Source organism: Anolis sagrei, chromosome 1 (genome assembly GCF_037176765.1).
Source record: "Anolis sagrei isolate rAnoSag1 chromosome 1, rAnoSag1.mat, whole genome shotgun sequence".
Lineage (NCBI taxonomy): Eukaryota > Metazoa > Chordata > Lepidosauria > Squamata > Dactyloidae > Anolis > Anolis sagrei.
In genome coordinates this window covers 192,598,276-192,622,746 of record NC_090021.1, presented here as the reverse complement: position 1 = coordinate 192,622,746, position 24,471 = coordinate 192,598,276, and the positions used below count along the sequence as shown (strand labels likewise).

Below are 24,471 nucleotides of genomic sequence, written 5' to 3'. Positions count from 1 at the left end.
CCTGACTCACATTGCTGTTTTCAAAACTGCTAGGTCGGCAGAAGCTGGGCTAAAGGCCAGGAGCTCACCCTGACATGGACTTCGAACTGTTAACCTTTCAGTTGGGAAGATTTATTGCAGCTCGCGGTTAACCTGCTGTGCTAAAGCCCGGCCCAGATCTGGGTAATATCACGATCAAGTATCTATACATACTTAGATAAGCCAATATGCAATACACTGTGTGAAAGAAAAATTCCCCTAAGACTCAAGGAAGTTGCTAAGAAAAGGTTTCCTCCTCCAGTGCAGGCAAACTGTCATAGGACTGGGTACAACTTTCCCGCCACTTTGGAGCTCCTTTCCAAAAACTGCTAGATGGGCACCTTCCTTACTATATTTTTCAACCAGGGTGGGGTGGACTTTCTATTCCATCAGGCCTCTGAGAATAGATTATTTGGTCGTGCAGGTGTTTGGTCTTCCCAGAATTCTAGGTATTTGGCCAAGCTGACAGGGGTGGATCTACCCTGATCCAATAAATTGGGGAGGATCCAGCATGGCGTATTCCAGTGTAGCCCTAGTATAGGCCAGATAGGTAATCCCTCAGCTGATGTGGACACTGGAGGGAGTCGTGATTGCCCAGTGGCACCAACACAGTTTGGCACCACTGGGCAACCAGCTTTACTGCCCCCTGCTGTCCTGTGTGTCACAGTGGTCTCCAGTCATGACATAGGTTCTACCTGTTGGCCTTCACCTGCAGGCAATAACTGCTGATCTTGATTTCTATTCTAGCTAAGCTTACATTCAGCCACTCCCATTTTCTAGCCACCATGATCATTATAACTACCTCAAATGTCATCAACTTGTGAATTATCACTAATACATCTTAATGAGATCACTAATGGAATTGTGCCCATTCTACAATTTATAATCTGAGCTATGATCTCAACAATGTAATTGTTTCCCAAAAGCTACTAAGAACTTGTCAAGTCTTCGGAAGATAATAGCCTGAATTGTTCTTAACTTGATATTACTAACTTGTAAAACTATTAATTGTATAGCTGAATCATTTTTGTTGCTGCTGATTTAGAGGAGTATTTTAGAAATAAAACTGTATATTAGATTTTTGCACAGTAAAGTCCTACATGTGTCTAATCAAAATACAGATCATTTGAGTTTAATGGAACTTATTCCCATGAATGTGAAAATATCCTTCGGTTCAATATGCACTTAAGTGAACATGAATGAATCAATGGATTTACTTCTTAGTAGGAATACATAAGACTGCACTATTACTATCATATAAATAAAAACACATGCACAAACAAGATGTCAAATTCCGTTAATTTAAAAATGTTTGTATGCATAACCTACCTTAATTCAGGGTTTCTCAAACTGTGCTCCTCCAGATGTTTTGGACTTCAGCTCTCACAATTTCTAACAGCTGGTAGGCTGTCTGGGATTTCTGGGAGCTGAAGTCCAAAATATGCGGAGAAGCAGAGTTTGAGAAACAATGCCCTAATTCAAATGGAAGTGAACTGAACAATAAGAGAGGTTTATTTGCTGTCAGATAAGTTTATATTTTGCAATTTTTTTTTCAACTTGTATAAGGGTTTTTATAGTCAAGGTTCAATGAAGTGCTCTCTACTTGTATAGACCTACAATTTTGATCTTTCGTCTTTTAGTCTTTCATTGTGCTGATGATGGTCAGTACATATTTTAGTCTTTCGTTGTGCTGATGATGGTCAGTACATATGGAAAAAAGCTGGGGAAGGTGTGCAAGAGTGCAAGGAAGTCTCATGAGCAGTTCTCCACTCTGCTTTTTGATGAGACTTTTGAAACACTAAACAAGAACAGTCCACCTCAAATACCTGATAGAGTTTGTATGTGTGATAGACACCAGTTACCATATGGTCTACCTAATATTTTCAGGCCTTTAGGGCACCCATTCGTGCAGAAAATTTGGTGAGCCCCATTATCACTATCCACAAGCTAAGATCAATTTCAGTGACTTCCATTTTCCTTCTGTCAATTTGGGAAGAGAAAAGATACTCTACCCTATTGTTTCACAGGGATCTATGGTGAGGGAAGTGGATTTAGCACCAGAGAGCGCTGCTCAGTGGCATCCAGTTTGGTGGCATCTTATGATTTTCCTATAAGGAAGAGGGGGTGTAGCCCCAAGGAATACAGTGTGCTTGGACTCCCAGTGATAGTGTCTAATAAAGCTCTCCTTCTCCCAGGCTCAGAAGGTTGTCATTCCCTCATTTGGCATAAAAGAAGATTTTGTTAGGAGCAAAGACATGTTTCTGCATTGCGCATTTCTTGAAAGGAAATTCTTCATAACACTCCTGTTTCCATCATGCAAGATATTTAACAAAATGAACAGGATTCTCAAAAGGCAGTAAAAATTCAAAAGACTATTTAAAAGACATCAAAAGTAGGTTACCTTTGGGTGACAGAGTTGAGCAAATGCTCCTTAAACATCCAGCTCCATTTTTTAATCATATTCATCAGTGATAACTTAAAAGGCTTAATATCAACCTGAAACCAGCCATTAAAAGTGTTCTGGTTTTCAAATCCGCTGACTTCTTTATGTAGCGTTTCGTAAATGGTGATCTTAAGGAATGAAATACGAGTACAGTTCTGAGTTTTTATTTAGAAGAACTATATAATCAAAATAGTTAGTTAATAGAAGATAATAAACAAAAATTGACCAAAAATAAAAATTGCCAAGTACCTGTTGTTTAAAGTGGTCTAACTGTGGGGGGCATTTCTGAAGTTCATGGTCTGGATATAATTCCAGCTCTTCAGTATGAAGAAATCGTCCATAGAGAAGGAACTGCTTCATAAATTTGGCTTTATCATCCATCCATAAGTGGCTGTATTTCTTAAAGTAGCTTTGATATTCCTGGGCATTAACAATTACTGAGTGCACCCTGCTCATGATTTCCTGGTGCATTTCTTTCAGTGCATCCATCTGCTCTACATCATGCTAAACGTGAAAATAAAACCATAGAGATGGGCCAATGATTTAATTTGTACTGTGGGATGACATTCAGATTCGGTCTTGAAACAAGACCCTAGGACAACTGCAAGTGTGTAAACTAATTTCATGGTCACTACCAAGAAGAAGAGGAGGAGGAGGAGGAGGAGGAGGAGGAAGAAGAAGAAGAAGAAGAAGAAGAAGAAGAAGAAGAAGAAGAAGAGCCACAAAACAGAAAGTTATCTTGGTTAAATTAGAAATAGTAAGCATAGGGGACACATTACAAGTTTTGTTCCAGATTCTTGTCTGGGCTCCTGTTAATTGGATAATTCCTCCTCTTCCTAGAGACTTTTAGGAGGGTTATTGTCTATTTTTTGACCATTAAAAAAATGAAAGCCAGAAGGAGCTGAAGGACTTTAATGGTTGCGATCTTTTCACAAACACACACTACGTATTTTCCACTCCAGTACAATTTCTTTTGGTTTACAGTCTTCTGCCAGTTGTACTGTATGTGGCCTGATTCCTATCATAAATGCTTCTTTTCTTTTTTTGGTGGTGTCAAGAGCGACTTGAGAAACTGCAATCATAAATGCTAATCTTCATGTTGACATACCACTCAATAGCTCTGTTTTATTTGGGATAAACAATATGATTCAGGCCTGTGTGTAGCAAACTGCAGCCCATCCAGTGCCTCCCAACAACAGGGACAAATGAAAGAAAAATTGAGTGAGGATAATAGGGTTACAAGTTAATGATGAAAGAAGGAGGTGAGCAAATAGAAAAGATGTTTTTTTTGAAAGGCCATGAAAAGCTTGTGAGAAAAACTAAGCCAAAATTTACTTAGAGGAGATGTGTGTAATCTAGGTAGGTGCCAAAGCTAGTTTGTGTCTCTTAGTGCACCAGTAGGAGACAGAAGGAGACGGGGAACCATTTTGAGTTTCATAATCCCATATGCATAGTTTTAGAAAATGTGATAGAGAAACTGGAAGTATATTCCTCCCCATCCTCTTTTGCCCACCTCTCAGTTAAAATACTCTAGATTCCTGCCAGAAATGCAGAATGTGTCATGATAACTTCCAAAACCAGTGTCTATACATAACAAGAGAAAGATAGAGTCATGTCAGGAAAATCACCATGGCAAAGTATCCATAAATTTTAAAGGAGGAAATGGGTATCAACAGAAAATCCCAATTGTGACTCTGTCCACCATCATGTTGTAACTAGGAGCTGCCGGATTGCCTGCTCTCCCAATTGTCTCCTAACGTGTAAAATGGAAATTAGAATGTCAAGCTGTTAAAAAAATCACCAGTCGTTGCAGAATTGGTTCATTATAAGCACATTAAATTAAGATCTGCTCATGCAGTTGCTTGGACAGGCAAACAAAAAAAACCTCACTGAATTGACGTCCCAAGCTACTAGAAGTTAAAATAAAATGTAATTGATGTATTTGTGATTATACCTGATAAGTGTCGTACCCAAGATGATTGGCAACTCTCTTTATCTGTGATGCAATCACGTAAATGTTTTGGATTAGGCCTTCGATAATGTCAGAAAAATTATTGTGAACAGTGTAGTCCAAAGACGGTTTAAAAGTCATTTTGTTGCCATTAAGGAGGAGCTGAACTTCAAATGAGGGGGTGGATGTTGATGTTGTCTCTGTGTTTTCTATCAGATACTGGAGAGAACACTTGATAGCTTTGAACAGCCCATCTGAAACCATGCGATCAATGTATTCAGTGTAGGCTCTCCATTCATCAGAAAGAGGATCTGCCTGAAGAAGATCTTGATTGTCCTGGAGAAAATGAGCAAAAGGATGGGAATTTAAAATCCTCAGCTCCTAAAACAGGCTTATCCTATGCTGGTCAATTATCCTCTTCAAAATAAAAGAAGCATCTCTTTGAGAAAGTAAAGCTTCCTTTTTCCCATTGCTTATAACATAGCTGCCTGGTTGTGCAAATGACACCTGAATGCTACTCAAAGTAGAGGATGTAATGCCAAAGCCTGGCAGAGGCTTTTTTTTTTTTTTTGCAATATGTATATGCTAAGTTTGTGTATCTTATTTACACTGCATCCAACTGATCAAGGCAAGACCTTTTGTTATCTATGCCCAATCTCACAAAAGCATACTCCTGAGGCTCCTCACAATACATTGTACCCATATACATTTTACTCACAATACAGACCTACCCAGCCAGTTTTAATCACAAATTTTAAACTTGTGTCTTGTGTTTAGTCTTTCTTTGTTTAAGGTTAGGGGCACAAGACTCCCATGAAAGTGAAAAGCTATTATTATTATTATTATTATTATTATTATTATTAAAACAACCTCTTTTTACCTGAGAGAACATCTGTCTAGGAATATCTAGATCAGTAGTTCTCAACTTGTGGGTCCGCAGGTGTTTTGGACTACAACTCCCAGAAATGCCAGCCAATTTACCAGCTATTAGGATTTCTGGGAGTTGAAAGCCACAACTTCTGTGGACCCACAGATTGAGAACCACTACTCTAAATCCTCCCACATAACTCAAGTCAACTTGCACCTGAAGCTAAACATAGAATCTCACTAGAAGACCTACAAATGCTTAGAGAGGTGATCTTTCTAGGAATTCCTAGGTTCTCCGTGACTTCTGAAGTTGACTACAGAGGCACTGAACAACCCAAATATTCCTAGATAAATAATTTTAATCAAATCCACAAATAATGGAATCTGCAAAAGTTAAATCCACAAATGTGGAACACCAACTGTATATGACATCGACCCCACAGAAACTCTGCTGCCTCTGTTGTCCAGTCTCTTTTTTTTCCATGTCACCAGACGTAGGTAAGTGAGCACCCTTTATCTCCACCTGCCACAGAGATGTGCATGAAAACATTCTACTCTCTCTATCATGATTCAGAACCTCACTTCTGCTGCCTCCTTTCTATGCTGCATCCCTTATCCCAGTTCACAGCTACCTGGAGCATCCAATTAGAACATTTTCAAGGCTCTAAATCCTAGGATAAAAGTTCTATTGAAATTATTTAAAAAGAAGAGTCACCTGAACTAACAGATGGATCCTTCTCCCTGTCTCTTGAACAATCTCATATTGCTGGCACAATCTTTCGTTGTAATCAAGACACAGCATTGAAGGAGTGGAACCAATTTTTCGTACAAGAAAAGATGTTTCACTCAGTCTGTGCAGAAGGATCTGGATCAATTCCACATTTTCCTTGGATTTCTGGAGTCTGCTGCCTACATTCTGAACAAGCTGTCCAGTCTGTTCAATAAAAAGCCACAGGTTCTCATTTTGCCAGGTCAGTGTGTCAAAAGCAGGCTTTAACTGTAGGTCAATTCTCCCAATTTCATGTGCTATGAGTTCTGCTTCCTCAGGTAGAATTGTCTTCTTTATCTGGTTATAATGTCTGGCAATCACATTTAAATTTCCAAGATACTGAACAAGGGAAAGAATTAGAGGAAAGGGGGAAAGAGGAAGAATCTATTATTCAATGATAAAATACATGAAATGTACACCAAATCATTCATTCTGATCTCAAGATCTCTTTGTATTCAAAGGTATGCAACATTTAAGAAAAGTCAACCATGATCAATCATAACAGTTCTGCTGAACACAATTAGAGGCCAGAATCTTTGAGAATAAAATATGGAACTTGTGCTGTGGTGCGCTGGGCCTATGACAATGTCTGTTTACAGGACGTGCTTTCTTTTTGCCCAACGGGACGCCAGGGTGCCTCAGCTAAAGGGTCCCATAAAGGTTTCCCAACACAAAGTTCTGTAGAGGCTCAAAATAGGTTCAACAAAGTTCTTTATTAAGGCTTAAATCTTTGAACAAACAAATTAAATGCTTTATAATCTTGAAAAACTAGTCGCTTTCTCAATCTGCCAACAAGGGACAGGCAACTGCTTGATAAATTGTTCCTTTCCTTTTTAGGGAAACCTTCCGACCCCTCCTTGGGCAATCTTTCTTTACTCTGCTGGAGTGAGGCCCCAACTCCCAACTCCAAGCTGCGTTATGGATAGCCCGAGTGGTCCCTTACCAGGCAATGGTTGCTGTAGATCTGCCAAGCTGGAATCCTGTAGATTTGCCCCACGAAGTCCGTGGAACCATTCCTTTATTTTCCAGCAAAGCTGGCTGTATTCCCCCAGCAAAGCTGTGGAACTGTAACTTTACTCCCCAGCAAAGCTGTAGAGGTTTTCCCTTTTCCCCAGCAAAATCTGTAAGAAGTGAAGCTTTTTTGCAGGTGGGACAGAGAAAGCCCACACATCCTTCTGTAATGCTCCAAACTGTGAGACTGAACTAAAAGTCCCCTTTTCCCTGCAAACCTGGGGAAAGGGGCAGATCTAAAGGCTCTAATGATGATTGATAGGTTGTTGGCCCTATGACTGCAACCAGGGGAAAGCTATCCAATTGCAAAATGCATGGCCAAAATAGATTCATGCAAACTAACAGTGCAAGAAAAAGAATCAAATCTCCTGGCACAGCCATGCCAGCACAGAACTTAAGATTCCAGGTTCCAATCACCATGAATCATCCACAAGTGTCACAGCTAATCCTATGCATTCCTCGATTTCCAGATGGTCTTAAAGAGCCCTAATATTCCCCTCTTCCTACTGTCAGCCAAGATGCTTCAATTGTGTGTTTGAGAGCTGTGCATAAGGGCACACAAGCACAGCAGAGCTAGAGAAGAGATGCTACTGTACTCACTGGTCTCTAGTTCTCCAAGCATGAGGCTACTAGCCCACATCATTCTCGCAACCTGGATAACTGCTACTTACTGGCATTACTATCCTTACCTCATCGCAGTTGGCATCATATAACTATAACTCTGCCTCCCGCTGTGCCACTTCCCCCTGCTTTTTAAATACACATTTTTAAAGTTGTGTTAAAACAAAATTTAAAAGGAAATTTATCAGTGGGGAAGGGGAAGAGGACAGTAGACTACCACAGAAGCACCGAGACCACATCGCATCAAGTTATTTTTGGCATCATGGTGCAATTGGAGACTACTGACAGGATTCATTGCAGGGAGGTGGCGGACTGGCAACAAGTATCGCATGACTTTTGGTGGTGATCCTGATTCTGTGCCAATTTCTATCTCCATGTCATGATTTAGTCCTGTGATGCAAAACTCATGAAGCACACACACGGGGAAGTGAAAATCCCTGCCAACATCTTTTGAATTACAATTCACCCAGAACTGAGCAGAAGGTTCTCTCTATCAGTCTTTCTTACAAACGCACACTTTCCTCATTTCATGGATTTCATATTCCTCTAATTTCCCTACTATAGAATCAATGTAGCAGGGAAGCATTTCTGATTTGAAAACGTATTTCCTCCTCCCACATGCATGTGCATACGTACATACATGTTAAGATATTGAGCTCAATCTGTGAGCGAGGAGAGCTAGCTCTAAGCCTTTAAATAGTTTGGAGGTACCTGAGTGAACAGTTCTCTCCCATGTTTACATGTGCAACTGTGAGGAAGATGAGACCAAAAGTAGGGCCCTCCCCGGAAGATCTGAAAACATAGGTAGGTTCGTACAAGACAATATGATCCTTCAAATAACTTGGACCTGAACCATTTATGGCTTTATAGCTCTTCATCAGCACTTTGAAGTCTGCCCAGAAATGAGCAGGCAGCCAATGGAACTGTTGTGACTAAAGAGGTGTGTACTCTCTGTAGCCAGCTGCAGTTAATAACCAGAGGCGGCCCTAGGTAATTTTCAACGGTAAGCAAACAGTATTTTGGTGCCCCCCCCCCCCCAACCAATCAGTGATGTATATTTTCTGTTCATTGTGGGAGTTCTGTGTGCCATATTTGGTTCAATTCCATCACTGGTGGAGTTCAGAATGCTCTTTGATTGTAGGTAAAGTATACATCCCAGTAACTACAACTCGCATATATCAAGGTCTATTTTCCCCCAACAGTGCCTCAAGAGCACCCCTGGGCAAAATCAGCTATACTGCAAATGCTTACTTTGCATAATGGGTTGAGCTGCCCCTGTTAATAATCTGACCACAGCAGTTTACACACGCTGATTTGCTCTGTTTTTGAGATATACATAAGCCTTATATTTAAGGCTTACTTTTAGTTTTATCTCTTCTTTTTGATATGTTTGTCCAGTGTATATGTCTGTGTGTACACATGAGCCAGGAGCGCATAGGCACAAAACTATAACCGGCGGAGGACCAGTACTGGGAGAGATTTACTGGCTACTTACTCAGAGAGCATCTTCTGCTAAGAAAAGTTCTGCTCCCATTAGCAATACCATCATACACATATGTACTCAAAAGTCAGACCTAGTGGAAATTGTGTACAGGACTGTAGCTTGACTGAGACATTTTAAAAAGCCATTGCCACGTATGGGTTTTTTTATGGCATTCATTTTTCCCTACTATATCATTCTTAACAATTTTCATTGTATGTATCTCTGAGAACTAAGAGTATTGTACATTATTTCACCCCACAATCACTTTTATTCTAATAACAACTGTATGAAGTAGGTTACAGATAAGACGCTATGATTAGCTCAAGGTGACCACATGAGGTTTATGAGGAAGCTGGGATTTGACCTAATCTATAATGTGCAAGGTGCAAGGGGCAGGCATGGTTATGAACTGTGAACTATTACTGTAGCCATGGATGTGAAAGAAGACTATATTTGTAGCTTGACTATATTTTACATTTTATTGATGTACACCACTTTGAAATGTTAGGATATAAGCAGTGTATAAATATTTGCAATTTTATAAATTTTTATTTAAAAAATTGCACTGGTCTTTTCCTGCCCAATGCCCTCTATCCACATCAAACCCAAACTCCCATCACCCCTGGTCATCAGGCTATTGGTTTTGATTGAACATATTTGGTAGATGTTAAGATGAGGAAGATTGTTACCAAGTTTTACTGAATATAAATTATATTCCGTTTTCTACCTGTGATTTAGTTCACATCTAATATATGCTTAAGCATATAGGTTATTATTGGGATTCTCAATGTGGTACCTTTTGAAGTCCCTTAACAGGGCCAGCCTTTCAAACACATTTTTTAAAACCTTCTGTCTATTGGGCTCCATGCCGATTCTTATGTTGAACAGCATATTGGCCCAAGACTTGAAGGTATAAGATGATGGTAGGGCCCTAACAAAAGAACCTTTTTATTCTATTGCTTTCCCTGGGTTTCATATGACCTCTACATTTTATTTTATTTTAGGTAGCAACAATGGAGGTATTCTTTCTTTCTGACCATTCTCAGGAGCTTCCAGACTCAATCACTGTGCCAATTTCCCCCATTGTCATAGCATGAATATGTAGCTCCTGAAGTAGGTCAACCTCCCCTCATTTCAAATGGCCAACCAAATAGCTTGCCTATGATTACAATAATTTTCTTCATAATCCAGATACTTCTAGAACAAAGAAATGTTATTACACAGGGGAGTGTGCTAATTTATAACCCAGTAAGTAGATTTGCTGATCCCAGTCTGCAGATTAGCTGGGCTCCCCATAGGTGACCCAAATATTGGGCTAGTTCCATTCACCTGTGAGACTGTCAAAAGCAAGATGACTTTGATGGGTCAATTCCCATGAACGGTCTTGCCTCCCCCTTTGGTAATGGACACTGCTGCCCACTGCCTTACCATCCCTTCACAACCCACAGATTTGTCCAGAGGGAGACAAATCTGCTGGATATTTGCTGGAAAACAAACTCGGCCAAGAGTACAAGGTCCAACAAATTTCTCGCTTGCCTTGCAGACAATTTCATGGTCCAGAAGGTAGAAGAGGCAACAAGGGGATTGGCTACTCTTGATCTCATCCTAACAAATGTGGAGGACCTGATCGATGCGGTCGAAGTGGTAGGATCCTTAGGGGCAAGTGACCATGTGCTCCTGCAATTTGAGGTACAAAGGAAGGCCGAAACTAAGACAAGTCAAACCCGCATTTTGGACTTTAGGAGAGCTGATTTCCAAAAAATGAAGGAAACGCTGAGCAGCATTCCGTGGACACAGATACTAAAAGACAAGGGAGCTACGGATGGATGGGAACTTCTCAAGAGTGAAATACTCAAGGCGCAATTGCAAACCGTGCCAACAAAGAGAAAAAATAGGACAAGTGCAAAGAGGCCAGAATGGATGTCCAAAGAACTTCTAACTGTGCTAAGACACAAAAGAGACATGCACAAGAAGTGGAAAAAGGGAGAAATCACCAAAGAAGAATTCAAACAAATAGCCAACACCTGTAGGGAAAAGGTCCGCAAAGCTAAAGCAAAAAACGAGCTCAGACTTGCCAGGGACATTAAAAACAATAAAAAGGGCTTCTATTCTTATGTCAGTAGAAAAAGGAAAAACAAGGAGGCGATAGGACCTCTTCGAGGAGAAGATGGGGCAATGCTGACAGGGGATAGGGAAAAGGCAGAACTACTTAATGCCTTCTTTGCCTCGGTCTTCTCACAAAAAGAGAGTCTTCAACCTCAGCAAGATGGAGTGGATGAGGGATTGGAGGACATCCAACCCCAAATTGGGAAAGAAGTCGTCCAGGAATACCTGGCCGCTCTTAATGAGTTCAAGTCCCCAGGGCCAGATCAACTACACCCAAGAGTACTGAAGGAACTAGCGGAAGTCATTTCGGAACCATTGGCAACCATCTTTGAGAGTTCTTGGAGAACGGGAGAAGTTCCAGCAGATTGGAGGAGGGCCAATGTGGTCCCAATCTTCAAGAAGGGAAAAAAGGATGACCCAAACAACTACCGTCCGGTCAGCCTCACGTCGATACCGGGCAAGATTCTGGAAAAGATTGTTAAGGAAGCGGTCTGCAAACACTTAGAAACAAATGCAGTCATCGCTAATAGTCAACATGGATTTATCAAAAACAAGTCATGCCAGACTAATCTGATCTCTTTTTTCGATAGAGCTACAAGCTGGGTAGATGCGGGGAATGCCGTGGATGTAGCGTACCTGGATTTCAGTAAGGCCTTCGACAAGGTCCCCCATGACCTTCTGGCAAGGAAACTAATCCAATGTGGGCTAGGCAAAACTACGGTGAGGTGGATCTGTAATTGGTTAAGTGGACGAACACAGAGAGTGCTCACTAATGCTTCCTCTTCATCTTGGAAAGAAGTGACGAGCGGAGTGCCGCAGGGTTCCGTCCTGGGCCCGGTCCTGTTCAACATCTTTATTAATGACTTAGATGAAGGGCTAGAAGGCATGATCATCAAGTTTGCAGACGACACCAAATTGGGAGGGATAGCCAATAGTCCAGAGGACAGGAGCAGAATTCAAAACGATCTTGACAGATTAGAGAGATGGGCCAAAACTAACAAAATGAAGTTCAACAGTGACAAATGCAAGATACTCCACTTTGGCAGAAAAAATGAGATGCAAAGATACAGAATGGGGGACGCCTGGCTCGAGAGCAGTACGTGTGAAAAAGATCTTGGAGTCCTCGTGGACAACAAGTTAAACATGAGCCAACAATGTGATGTGGCGGCAAAAAAAGCCAATGGGATTTTGGCCTGCATCAATAGGAGCATAGTGTCTAGATCTAAGGAAGTAATGCTACCCCTCTATTCTGCTTTGGTTAGACCACATCTGGAATATTGTGTCCAATTCTGGGCACCACAATTCAAGAGAGATATTGACAAGCTGGAAAGTGTCCAGAGGAGGGCGACTAAAATGATCAAGGGTCTGGAGAACAAGCCCTATGAGGAGCGGCTTAGGGAACTGGGCATGTTTAGCCTGAAGAAGAGAAGGCTGAGAGGAGATATGATAGCCATGTATAAATATGTGAGAGGAAGCCACAGGGAGGAGGGAGCAAGCTTGTTTTCTGCTTCCTTGGAGACTAGGACACGGAACAATGGCTTCAAACTACAAGAAAGGAGATTCCATCTGAACATTAGGAAGAACTTCCTGACTGTGAGAGCCGTTCAGCAGTGGAACTCTCTGCCCCGGAGTGTGGTGGAGGCTCCTTCCTTGGAAGCTTTTAAACAGAGGCTGGATGGCCATCTGTCAGGGGTGATTTGAATGCAATATTCCTGCTTCTTGGCAGGGGGTTGGACTGGATGGCCCATGAGGTCTCTTCCAACTCTTTGATTCTATGATTCTATGATTCTATGATTCTATGAGAGGGCAACACGAAGGGGCAAGGTGTGGAGGGTGCTTCTTCTTTTCCTCACTCTTGCCCAGAGCTTGGTAAAGTTACTTTTGAGGGGCCAGGGTTCCTAGAATCCCCAACCAGCATGCCCATTCTGATTGGATATTTTTGGGAGATATAGTTTACATGGCCACTCCACGTACCAAAAGGTAAATTTTCAGATATTTTCTCTTATCTCAGCTTGCTTGCAAAGAAAGGGCAAGCTGAAACAATGGTATTTCCTGTACTTCTGGTTAACAATTAAGTGGCCCCACTGGGCAACATTTCTATTTGTAATGGACATTGGGTTCATTTTTTAAAAAAAAAATCCATTGAGCATCTTTCACTTTTCCCATTCATTTTTAGAATTTTTGATTTGAGAATCCTGTGAATGGGTGAGAAATAAAGGGGTCTTCCCATTCACCCTCTCCCCATCTCCACACCCTGTTTTCTTCTTTAAAGTCCTTTCAGAGAAAAGGATAGTGTGTGGAGAGAGGCCCTAAATGCAGTAGAAGTGCTTGGTCCTCCCATTCCCTTTGTAATTTGTGCACTGCTATTTTGCTGTCAATAGGATCGCAAGCTAATTCAACAGAGAGAAGACGAGGGTCTTTTGTATTCAACAGAACATGTCTGGGTGCAGTAAGACTGAAATACAAGATTAACTACAAACTCCAATATAACCACCATCCAGCTGACAAAATAATTAGGAAAAATAGTTGTGCACTCTTTGCTTTTGGTTTAGGATAGTTGAGGTCTCAAACAGATTACTGCAGTTATGTCAATTTTCTTCCATTTCTTTATATTCGCACACATCTTTCATTCAGAATCATTTCTATTTACCTTGTAAAGAGTTTCTCTCTTGGAATACAATTGCACAGCAGCCTGAGGTATATCAGGATGTCTTAAAATCTCAAGGTATTTCACTTCCCGGAGGATGGAAGAGAGCTGAAGCAGAAGATGTAAATGGGTTTGTTATGCTACAAGAAACTACTTCAAAACTTTCTCACCTTGAGCACACTCATTCCAATTTCCTTCTGGAAAAATCTTCCAAATGTTTCACTGGAAACTTTGTTTCAGATAAATGACAGATATAACACATACTGTAGATCCAGCTTTCCAATATTTTCATTTCCACATTTCTGAGAGAAAGAGTATTCTCATGATAGTTGGGAATGATGGGAAATGTAGTCCAACACATAGAGGGTCAGCAAGGAAGCTTGACAATAACTTATATCCCCATATTTTAAGCGGGAGTGAAAACAATCTTTTGATAAGTGGACACAGTACATCACACCGAGAACGCTATAGAAGCAACAGCGGCCTAAATCCGGCCATCATACCATTTTTAAAGGGGCTTTATTACAGTAAGCTGCTATTATATGGCAGGTGTGCAGGTAGCAATAGCAAGGGGCTATCAACAAGAGTACCCTCGTTATCATACCTCTCCCCATTTGTGCAATAGTGACAAATCACTATCAAGCTATTTAACCTTAGCAGACTGAAAGCCAAAACCAAGGTTACAACCACATCCATTATAGAACTTCAATATGTTGCTGACAACATTGTCTGTGCGCATTCAGAAGAAGACCCACAAGCCACTCTAAACACCTTCACAGAAGCATACAAGAAGCTCGACCAGTCATTGAACATCGAGAAAACCAAAGTGCTCTTCCAGCAGGCACCAGCTAATCTGTTTGCAATGCCAGAAATACAGCTTAATGGTGTAACATTAGAAAATGTTGACCATTTCCGCTACCTTGGCAGCCATCTCTCCACAAAAGTCAACATTGACACTGAAATACAACACTGTCTAAGCTCTGCGAGTGCAGAATTTTCCGAATGAAGCAGAGAGTGTTTGAGGACTGGGACATTCGTAGGGATACCAAGGTGCTTGTTTATAAAGCTACTGTCCTTCCAACCCTGCTATACACCTAGGAGACGTGGACTATCTGCAAATGTCATAAGCAACTCCTGGAATGATTCCATCAGCTTTGTCTCTGAAAAATCCTGCAAATCTCTTGGGAAGACAGGCAGACAAATGTCAGTGTGCTGGAAGCAGCAAAGACCACCAGCATTGAAGCGATGGTCCTCCACTATTAACTCCACTGGACCGGCCATGCTGTCCGAATGCCCTATCACCGTCACCCAAAGCAGTTGCTCTACTCCGAACTCAAGAATGAAAAATGAAATGTTGGTGGACAGGAAATGAGATTTAAAGATGGGCTCAAAGCCAACCATAAAAACTGTGGCATTGACACAGAGAACTGGGAAGCCCTGGTCCTTGAGTGCTCTAGCTAGAGGTCAGCTGTGACCAGCAGTGCTGTAGAATTTGAAGAGGCACAAATGGAGGGCAAAAGAGAGAAACGTGCCAAGAGGAAGGCACGTCAAGCCAACCCTGACCAGAACTGCTTTCCACCTGGAAACCGATGCCCTCACTGCAGGAGAATATGCGGGTCAAGAATAGGGCTCCACAGTCACCTACATACCCAACACCGAACTTGGAAGACAATCTTACTCGGACAACGAGGGATTGCCTAAGTGAGTAAGACATCCACATATCATTGTAACCTTGCCTTCTTGCACTTCTGCTGCTCCATAACATTTTAAAATTATTTTAAAAGCAATTACATGATTACCGTAGTAGTTATTCTCCCCCTCCCCTCTCTCTCTATATATAATATCTCTAGAATAGGAAAAAGGAAGTGGGGAGAGTGAGAAAGGAAGGCAATATTACCCCCCGATGGGAGTACAGAAGCAAAACAGTGCTACTGTACCATGTAGTGAATTTATGGTAGGTTAAATCTGTGGATCGTGCGCCCATAAATACAGTGGGCAGACTGCATATGGAGCAACAAACCAATAAAATTAACGCCTAAGACAGGACAAATAAAAGGGAATCGGAACACCGATTCTATTGGAACACCAATAGATCAGGGTCAAAATTCAAAGGGCAGAACAGAACATGGAAAGCAACTTGAACTCTGGAACAATTTGAACAAGCAAAATCGAAGCATGGAGAGATATTGTAGAATGAGAAAGCCAGTTTCCAGGGAAAGTTGAACCTAGCGGAATAACAGTAAAAGGCGCATTAATGTCTGTGGGTTACCTTTTCATTAAAGTTAACTTCAAATAATCCATTGCCGTTGTCTCTGAGGATTGGTTGACTGAGATGTGATTCACAAAGGAGACTTAAATCTTGCACCCACGAGGTATAAATTTCCTCATCATGTTTATCCAACAACGCCAACATTTTCTCACATTTTTGGAAGACAAAATTGGTTGCTTCTGTCTGTCGAATTCTAGAGAGATGGAAAGGATTTTTTCCTCAATGTCATTTCTAAGTACACAGTGGAAGGTGCTTTGGGAAGTGGTTTAAGCCCTATTGTACAATTTTTATAGCAATACTTACAGATGATTGATGTGCCTAAAATGTGTTCTGTGCTTCAGCAGCCTCTCTCGTAACTCCTGAGACCATTTTAAATTGCCTGCAGTCACTGGCATGTTTTTATGAAGTGCATTGCCTCCATTCCTTAACTTAAATAAACAGAAACTGTTATGATGATGGACTGTCAATACATCTCAGTAAAAATTGCAATAAAATCTCAACAGTGGTCCCGTGGGAGGGGAACACAAAAGTTGCCCACCAAAATAGGCCTAGGCTGCAAATATAAGTGTACTTACTCAGATGTATATCCCACTGAAATTATTTTGATTGAGGAATTAAGGTGCACTCCTAGGTCCATTTACCAGGGAGTCCGTTTAGTTGAACTTCATGAGACTTGCTTATAAAGACCCATAGATGGGTTCCTCTTCTATACAGTGCATTAAATGTATTTTTTTAAAAATACATAGATATCCATTGAAACTTACCAACATAACAGGCTCATATTTGCAGGAAATGATCTCTTTGTGTCTGCTCCCAGAGTGTGGTACTCCCTTCCAGAAGAAATAATGTTGCCCCTTCCTTCTGCTTCTTTTGCCAGCAGGTAAAGATCTTTTTCTTTAAATATGCATTTCACGATTGATTGATTGATTGATTGATTGCAAAACAATCTTTTTTGGAGGCAGTTGGACCACATGCCCCAAAGTGGACAAAAAGTCACTCTGGGGAGACTACATGACACACAGGGCTCACACAATTCAAGAAAGGGGGAAAAGAGAGGGTGATCCTTCTCCCCTCTCCAAGCTGCATGGGCACCTTTCCTAACATTGACAAAGTTGATGAGTGACAGGCACTCTCCAGAACTTTGTAGACCCCGCTACAGTGACTAAAAACATCAGAGGTGCCATCCCATTTTTTCTGCACTGCCCAGCTGTTCACCCACACCCCAAAATGCAGACCTGCATTCTTTACCTTTACTTAACATAGGACAAAAACAAGTTAAGTGACATTGCTCCACATGAGGGCAAAAAGGCACAGTGTGTCATGTAGACTCCAGAGAATGACTTCTCGCCCACGTCAGGGTATGTGGTCTATTATTATTATTATTATTATTATTATTATTATTCTTTATTTATACCCCACCACTATCTTCCCAAGATGGATGGATGGCATCCTTGAAGTGACTGGACTGACCTTGAAGGAGCTGGGGGTGGTGACGGCCGACAGGGAGCTCTGGTGTGGGCTGGTCCATGAGGTCATGAAGAGTCGGAGACGACTGAACGAATGAACAACAACAACCATCTTCCCTCAGGGACTCAGGGCGGCTACAATACAGTAAGCGAATAAAATACATACAACAAATAATAACAAAATAAAATACAAGCAATAAGAGCAATAAATACAATGATAAAAGAAAACAACACAATGGGGCGGGGGAAACACTGGGAATAAAAATGAAAATTAAGGATAAGGAATAAGAAATAAAGGAAGTGGGCTGGGCTAAATGCAAGGATAAAAACAAGGGGACATTGGGTGATATGAGAAGACTTGAATGATTTATCTGGTGGGGGATACAGGAGGGACAAGCTATGGGGTTTAATTGCCCACTAGGAGTAAGGTGAAATAGGCCAGTAGGACAAGTATATGCTGGGATTATCATGGTGTGTAGACAGGCCCTCAATCACAGAAGCCACAGGCCTGGGAATGTAAGGCTGTTGATGATCAGGGCTCTTCGTGGTTTTCTATTCACACAGTTGCCATAAAGTCAAAGATAACTTGATGGGAAATTAGAACAAAATAATTTCAGCCTTTTGAAATGATGGGGTGAGGGTTGTAGCAAATCATTTTTTTCCTAGGTACTGGTGAGGCACTTATTTCCTTTGTGGTGGTTACTCTCTTGAACACTGTGTTTGCCTGAGCTGTTTTGAGTGACAAATATTGTCACTTCTCTGCCTAAGTTGCCTCTAGGATGATGTGACAGATGTTCAGAAAAGGTCTGCTACTGACTGGTCAAAAGATAAATTATAGGAAAGGAGAAAAGAGAAATTGTCACCACTTGTCATTTTTTTGAAACTTACAGAAATACCCTTTCCCCCAAATCCATGAAATGTTATTGGGGAGCCTGTTCTCATATCATCTCAATTTTTCAAATACATTACCAACAACATCTTGCATTCTAATACATGTCCATCATGGACCTGCCAGACAATAACATCACAGATTCAAAACGTATAGAAAGAAAGAAAATTAACAACTTTTAGGTTCCCCCACCCCCAGTTTATACTAATATACAAAATAATAATCATCTTGACTTAACAGCTATTCGCCAAGGAGAAAATAAATGTAACATCTCCATAAATAGGTAAATAATGTGTAATAATAAATTAGAATGCCAAAAGCTGTTACCCACTTTTTGTATTTGATTGTCAAATATTTGCTTGCAGCAGGTAATTTCCTCATCAAACATTGAAAGAAGAACTGCAACATTGGGATAAAAATGAGAATATATGACATCCCTCTCCAGAAGTTTTCCAAATATCTGCAAAATCTGTAAAGAAATTGTGTGTTGTTAACTAACAGGAACAGTAGCATATGTCAGTTTTCCTCCATTTTTTAAAATTTCAAGTAGCATGATTTTTAAGTGTTTTATTTTGGATGACTATCATTTGTGTGCTAATGTTTGAACAGTATTTAGAGACATTGTTGTTCAGTGTAAGCACATTTTATTACCAAATTCATGTCTTTCTATTCCTTTAAATTTTCTCAAATGCAAGCAGAAATTTTCACATGAAATCAACTGTTAGCAAGAATATCTCCAGATATTTAATTTTAATGTATGCACAACCACATACATATACACACACAATACAATGTGTGTGTGATGTTTGGTTCAGCATTAGTAATGTAATATCTTGCCTTCATAAATTAAATTCACACTTACATAGTAATTAAGTTTATGGGCCACAACGGAACTTAACAAGATTATACTATGAAGAAGTTCAAAGCACATAAAAAACAAATTTCTATACTTTCTCCTTAGTGTTGTGTTTTTTTATTATTGGGATGATTGGCTGATACATTTGCATGACTTTCTGATATATTCGAGATTCAAATTGAAAACTTGCAGCCCTGTTGTAATTTCCAGATTTTTTTTGTAGGCTTTGTGTTCATAATCCATATAAATTTATACTTTAATGGCATAAGTGGGACATTAGTCATGAGTAACTTAAGTCCCATTCATTTCAAAGATTTTTAGTATAGTAAGTTTGATTTTTATTGATACAAAATCCATAATGTTCAACTCCCATTATACAATGATATATTAAAATGATATCCCTTATACAAAAAAACCAAATCTATGTTTAAATTTTGGATTAAAGGGGGGAATCTGTGGCTATGGGATGATTACTGAATACAAAGTTACAGATCCAATTCATTGTATAAAATAAGTTGATATCTTTGATGTCATAAACCTGTTGTTGTTGTTGTTGTTGTTGTGTAATTTCAGCTTCCACAAGAACTGCAGGTTTGGAGCCGGGTGTGTCAAGCTTTCCCAAAGGCCAGATGAAACACAGACGGGTTGAAAGGAAAATCAGAGTTTTTTTGTTCTCAATGGCCAAAGGAGATGTCAGCAGACACAGCACTCCAAAAAATGGACATACCAAAATTGCAGATATACTGTTTATTTATAGCATTTTGACAACTATTCAAGACTGTTTTGATAGCTTCCGATTGGTCCAGAAAGTGTTTGGCTAGGATCCGCTCCCTGGTTTGTCCAGGGCTTTGTTCAATGTCATTGCTGGTTGGTCCCCACCATGATGGGAAAGCTTAATAAACTGTCATTGGATTATTTTGAAGATTTGTGTCTGTTTATTGATCTGCCCAGGAGATGAGCACAATTGGAAAGGAATGCGTAGGTGTAAGCGATAACGGACTGAAATTGTTTTGCTATCTCAACTCCTGTTAATACAAGTTAAAATAGTCTAGCAGACTAAGGGTACTCAGAAGGTTTGGTCATTTCAATGGGAGCCACAGGGAGGGGTCCAATTTGTTGACAGGAATGAGGAAACATTAATAGGAATAAATCAGATAATATCAGGGAGGGTCTTGTTCAATCCCATTGTGTGCCCCACGTGTCTTCCCAGGGCATTGTGAGGGGATTATGATAATCATGAGGATACATCCTGAGATCCAGGGTACAGTGAGCAACAATCCAAGGGAAATTCATAAAAGATTACTACAGGACAAAGGGACTTGCTGTATGTCTCAGTGGAGCCACATAATTCACAATTTTGAGGTCTAGTTTTCAATAACAAACTTTTACAACTGTTTCATAGTCATCAAGTGTTGATAATATAACAGGATTCTACTACCTCTGGTAGGATCTAAAACACAGGCAAACAAGCAAGATTTTTAAATGATAAAATGTGTGAAAGTATGAACAACTTTTAATATTCGCACATAGAAATTATAAGGAGGACAGATCCATCTAGAGACCGCAGTTTGACCTTGGGAAGGGAGAGGTATTTTGTTTTTTTAATCCTCACTTTGCAAGAAACCTACATACATGTCTTTATCCTTATGCATCTCAAATCACATGTTCAGTTGAATCCCAGAAAAGTGGGGGATCTGAATGGGATATCGCAGCGATAATTCACTGTGCCCGAATACAACAAATTCCCATATGCAAGAACTGTGTTATTTTGGAAACGCTGGGAAGAGCCTTTTATGTGATATCAGGAAATGCAGTCATCAAAAAGTAAAATGCAGATGTCTGGTAGGCAGACTCAACAAATGGAACCCAAAGTTTATAGAAGTGATTTTATATCATTTTCTTCAATAGCATGGTTGCTTTATTTGAATACAAACAGCAGCCGCTTCTCCTAGTGGTTGTGGTTAAATATCTTATAAAAGCAACTCACTCCCTACTATCGTGAACTCTCTACACTCTCATGCTGACAGCCCAAATTACAGCATTTTATTATACTGCATCTTTGCCATGTGTTTTATTTATCTCTGTTGTGCCTTCTCATTTTTGGCACCAATTCAAGCCCTTTACCTGTATTTTCCCTGCTGTTTGTCCTTCTGTTGTGCACCTTTTACAGTTTGTTTTTCCTGTGTATTTTATTGCTATTATTACTATTATTATTATTACTATTTATATTACTCATTTGTGGGTTTTTTTCATTGGTTACAAAATTTAACAATCGGAATCCATTGACTATTATGCTATCCACAAACTTTATGTTAATATTTCACTTACCCAAATTAAACTGCATGTTTCCCATGTAACATTTTTAAAAAGTATTTTTATTCGTCTGAAAGACATAGCTGTGGAAAAGCTTTATCTAGCATTTCAGAGAAACAAATTTTCACTTTTGTACCCAAATAGAAAAACTATTGGCTAAATTGTTGAACCGAATCTTATGCTGCTGTGATTGAAATATCTGCTTGGTCTGAACGTTCTTGAAAATCATTCCATTCATATGACTGATTGCATTCAGTATATAGTACATTTCCTCAAGTGGTTATACGTATGGGAGTTATATGTATGTATGTATTTATTTATTTATTTCAAACATTTATATCCTGCCCTTCTCACCCCCGAAGGGGGACTCAGAGCAGCTTACAACCAGCAATCATTAAATGCCACACAAACAATAGCAATAAAACCACAATTAAAACATTAACTAAACAATAAATTAAAAACATTCATTTAAAAGTTAACAAATCCAAGACTAAATCCTTGAATGGTTGGAGGATTACCACTGGCATTAGGGAATCTGGAATACCCATCCATCCTGCATAAACTTTGCGTACAATCCCAATATACAGCCAAGTTATGATCAATCAATCAATCAATCAAAACTTTATTTGTATCCCTCCCCCTCTCCCGATGAGGACTCAGAGCAGCTAATAACATAACATAATAAGCAAAGCAAATGAGTAATATAAACAATCAATCATAAATTAAATAATCATAAAATCAATAAAGCATAATTACACAAACTGCATTAAAACAGTAAAACAAGGTTAAAAGTCACATATAGAGTTTTAAGTCATATCTTGTAAGGCAGTCCTTATTTAACAAGCCAGATCTTCAGATGTTAGGCTCTTCATATGCGTGGGAGCATCAATGCATTTTAAAACCATTTTGAAAGAGGGCAGCAAAGTGGCCATTCTAATTTCCTTTGGGGGAGAGTTCCAGAGGTGAGGGGCAACTGCAGAGAAGGCTCTCTTTCTCGTCCCCACTCACCAGGTTTGAGATGGAGGTGGGATAGAGAGGAGGGCCTCCCATTGATGACCACAGCATCAGGGCAGCTTCATATGAGGAGAGGCGGTTTGTCAGGTAGTCTGGACCTGAACCATTTGATGAAATGCTCATTGAACTCTCTTTCTAATAGTGACTGACAATATAGGGCAGTTCTATACAGCCACTTAAACCAAGTTAGGAAGCAAATTAAAGAGAACCGGTTTGCTGCAAAGTGACTACAGAATTGCCTTAGGAACTGGTTCAAGGCCTGGAACCAGTTTGAGACTTGAATGGTGGCTATAATATTTGTCAAATGTGGATTGCTACCAAACCCAAGAACCACAGTAACTGCAACTAGACAGCTGCAGAAAAAATGTAGGGGTTTTTCCCCTTAATCAGCACACTGAGGTGTGAGGATGAGCATATCCATGTCCGTTCTGGATCACCCCAGTTTCAAGAACTGCATGGGACGTACTCTGATCAACTGCAGCAGATTTTCTAGCTTATTCTGCATTTTCTGGTGAGTTTTTAAAACACATTATTTCAGACTTTATGCAAAAAAATATCCTGTTATCAGGCAGTTGGCCACTGTTACCTTCACCTTGGATTGACTCCAGTCAAGGCAAAGTTAGTACCTCCATCACATCTGGGAGAGCTCTTACAAATCTATTCCTCCCCACCAGGAAGGGGAATCCGTTCCTTAGAAGTAAAAAGAGCTTTCTACATTGCTTGCCCTGGAGTCCTCTGAAATTTAAGCTGTGACCCTTTGGCCCAATGCTAGAATATACGAATCAGTCATCTCCACTTGCATTGCAACCTATTGATTGTAACAGGTTGATAGAAGAGCAAACCACAGACCATTTACTACAATGCAACCTGAGCCCTGCCACATGCACAATGGAGGACCTTCTTATAGCAAGACCAGAGGCACTACTGGTCAAAAGACATTTAATAGGATGCCAAGTTTTTAAACTTTGTGTTTTCTCAAATACATTGGTTCACTTGTGATACGATAAATAAATAAATAAATAGGTTCCCCCCATCCTAGGACACTGCTGAAATGCAGGCAGGGCTGCTTCTGGTGGGGTCCTGTCCTAGCTCCATTTCGGCAGCATGTTCAGAGGCTGCCCTGAGAACACAGGTGGCTACCCGTTTTCTCATTCAAGAAGCTGGGGACCGTGCGGGACGAAGCCAGGGGCCGATGGGACACACCGTGTGATGATAAAGGGGCAATGCAGGGTGCTGTCTAATGGTTTTTTTCACTGCCCCACAGATTCCTCTGCTGTCCCCCAGGCTTATGGACCCCCGTCTGATGAAGTCCATATGTTGGTCAAAAGTGCTTGCTTAGATATCGGTTAGTACATATATGTATTTGTGAATGAAGAATCATGCTGATACTTGACTTTCATGGAACTGATGAACTTTACAAAAGAGGGCTTTCAGACCCCTGATAAACTAACGCAGATGTGATCGTTGTCCTCTCTCTCTCTTTTGCTGGGCTGAGTGCTGGACTATTATTCTGGAGACCATGATTAGAATACCCACTTCCACACAGAAACCTACTGGGAGACCGTCGGCAAGTTACATTCCCTCAGAGGAAAGCAAAGGCAGATCCCCTTTGAACACATCTTGCCTAGAACACTCAGGGATGAGTTGGTTTTAGGATCACCATAAGTCATAAATGACTTGAAGACAGACAATGACAACTCCCTCCTTTCTCCTCTCTTTCCTATAGTTTGTTCATAAATATACTCTTC

The 24,471-nt window shown here is 40.3% G+C and overlaps 1 protein-coding gene across 1 annotated transcript in view; it reads right to left on the bottom strand.

Moving 5' to 3' along the window:
* The window catches only part of LOC132767554 (dynein axonemal heavy chain 11-like), a 248,650-nt gene that overhangs the window by 208,634 nt on the left and 15,545 nt on the right, over positions 1–24,471 (bottom strand). The window contains exons 9-16 of the mRNA XM_060762691.2: positions 18,872–19,009; positions 16,489–16,613; positions 16,186–16,378; positions 13,920–14,024; positions 5,995–6,387; positions 4,416–4,748; positions 2,711–2,965; positions 2,420–2,589 (exon numbers count right to left, since the gene is read on the bottom strand). Coding sequence (XP_060618674.2) covers positions 2,420–2,589; positions 2,711–2,965; positions 4,416–4,748; positions 5,995–6,387; positions 13,920–14,024; positions 16,186–16,378; positions 16,489–16,613; positions 18,872–19,009 — 1,712 coding nt within the window. The remainder of the gene's footprint in view (positions 1–2,419; positions 2,590–2,710; positions 2,966–4,415; positions 4,749–5,994; positions 6,388–13,919; positions 14,025–16,185; positions 16,379–16,488; positions 16,614–18,871; positions 19,010–24,471) is intronic.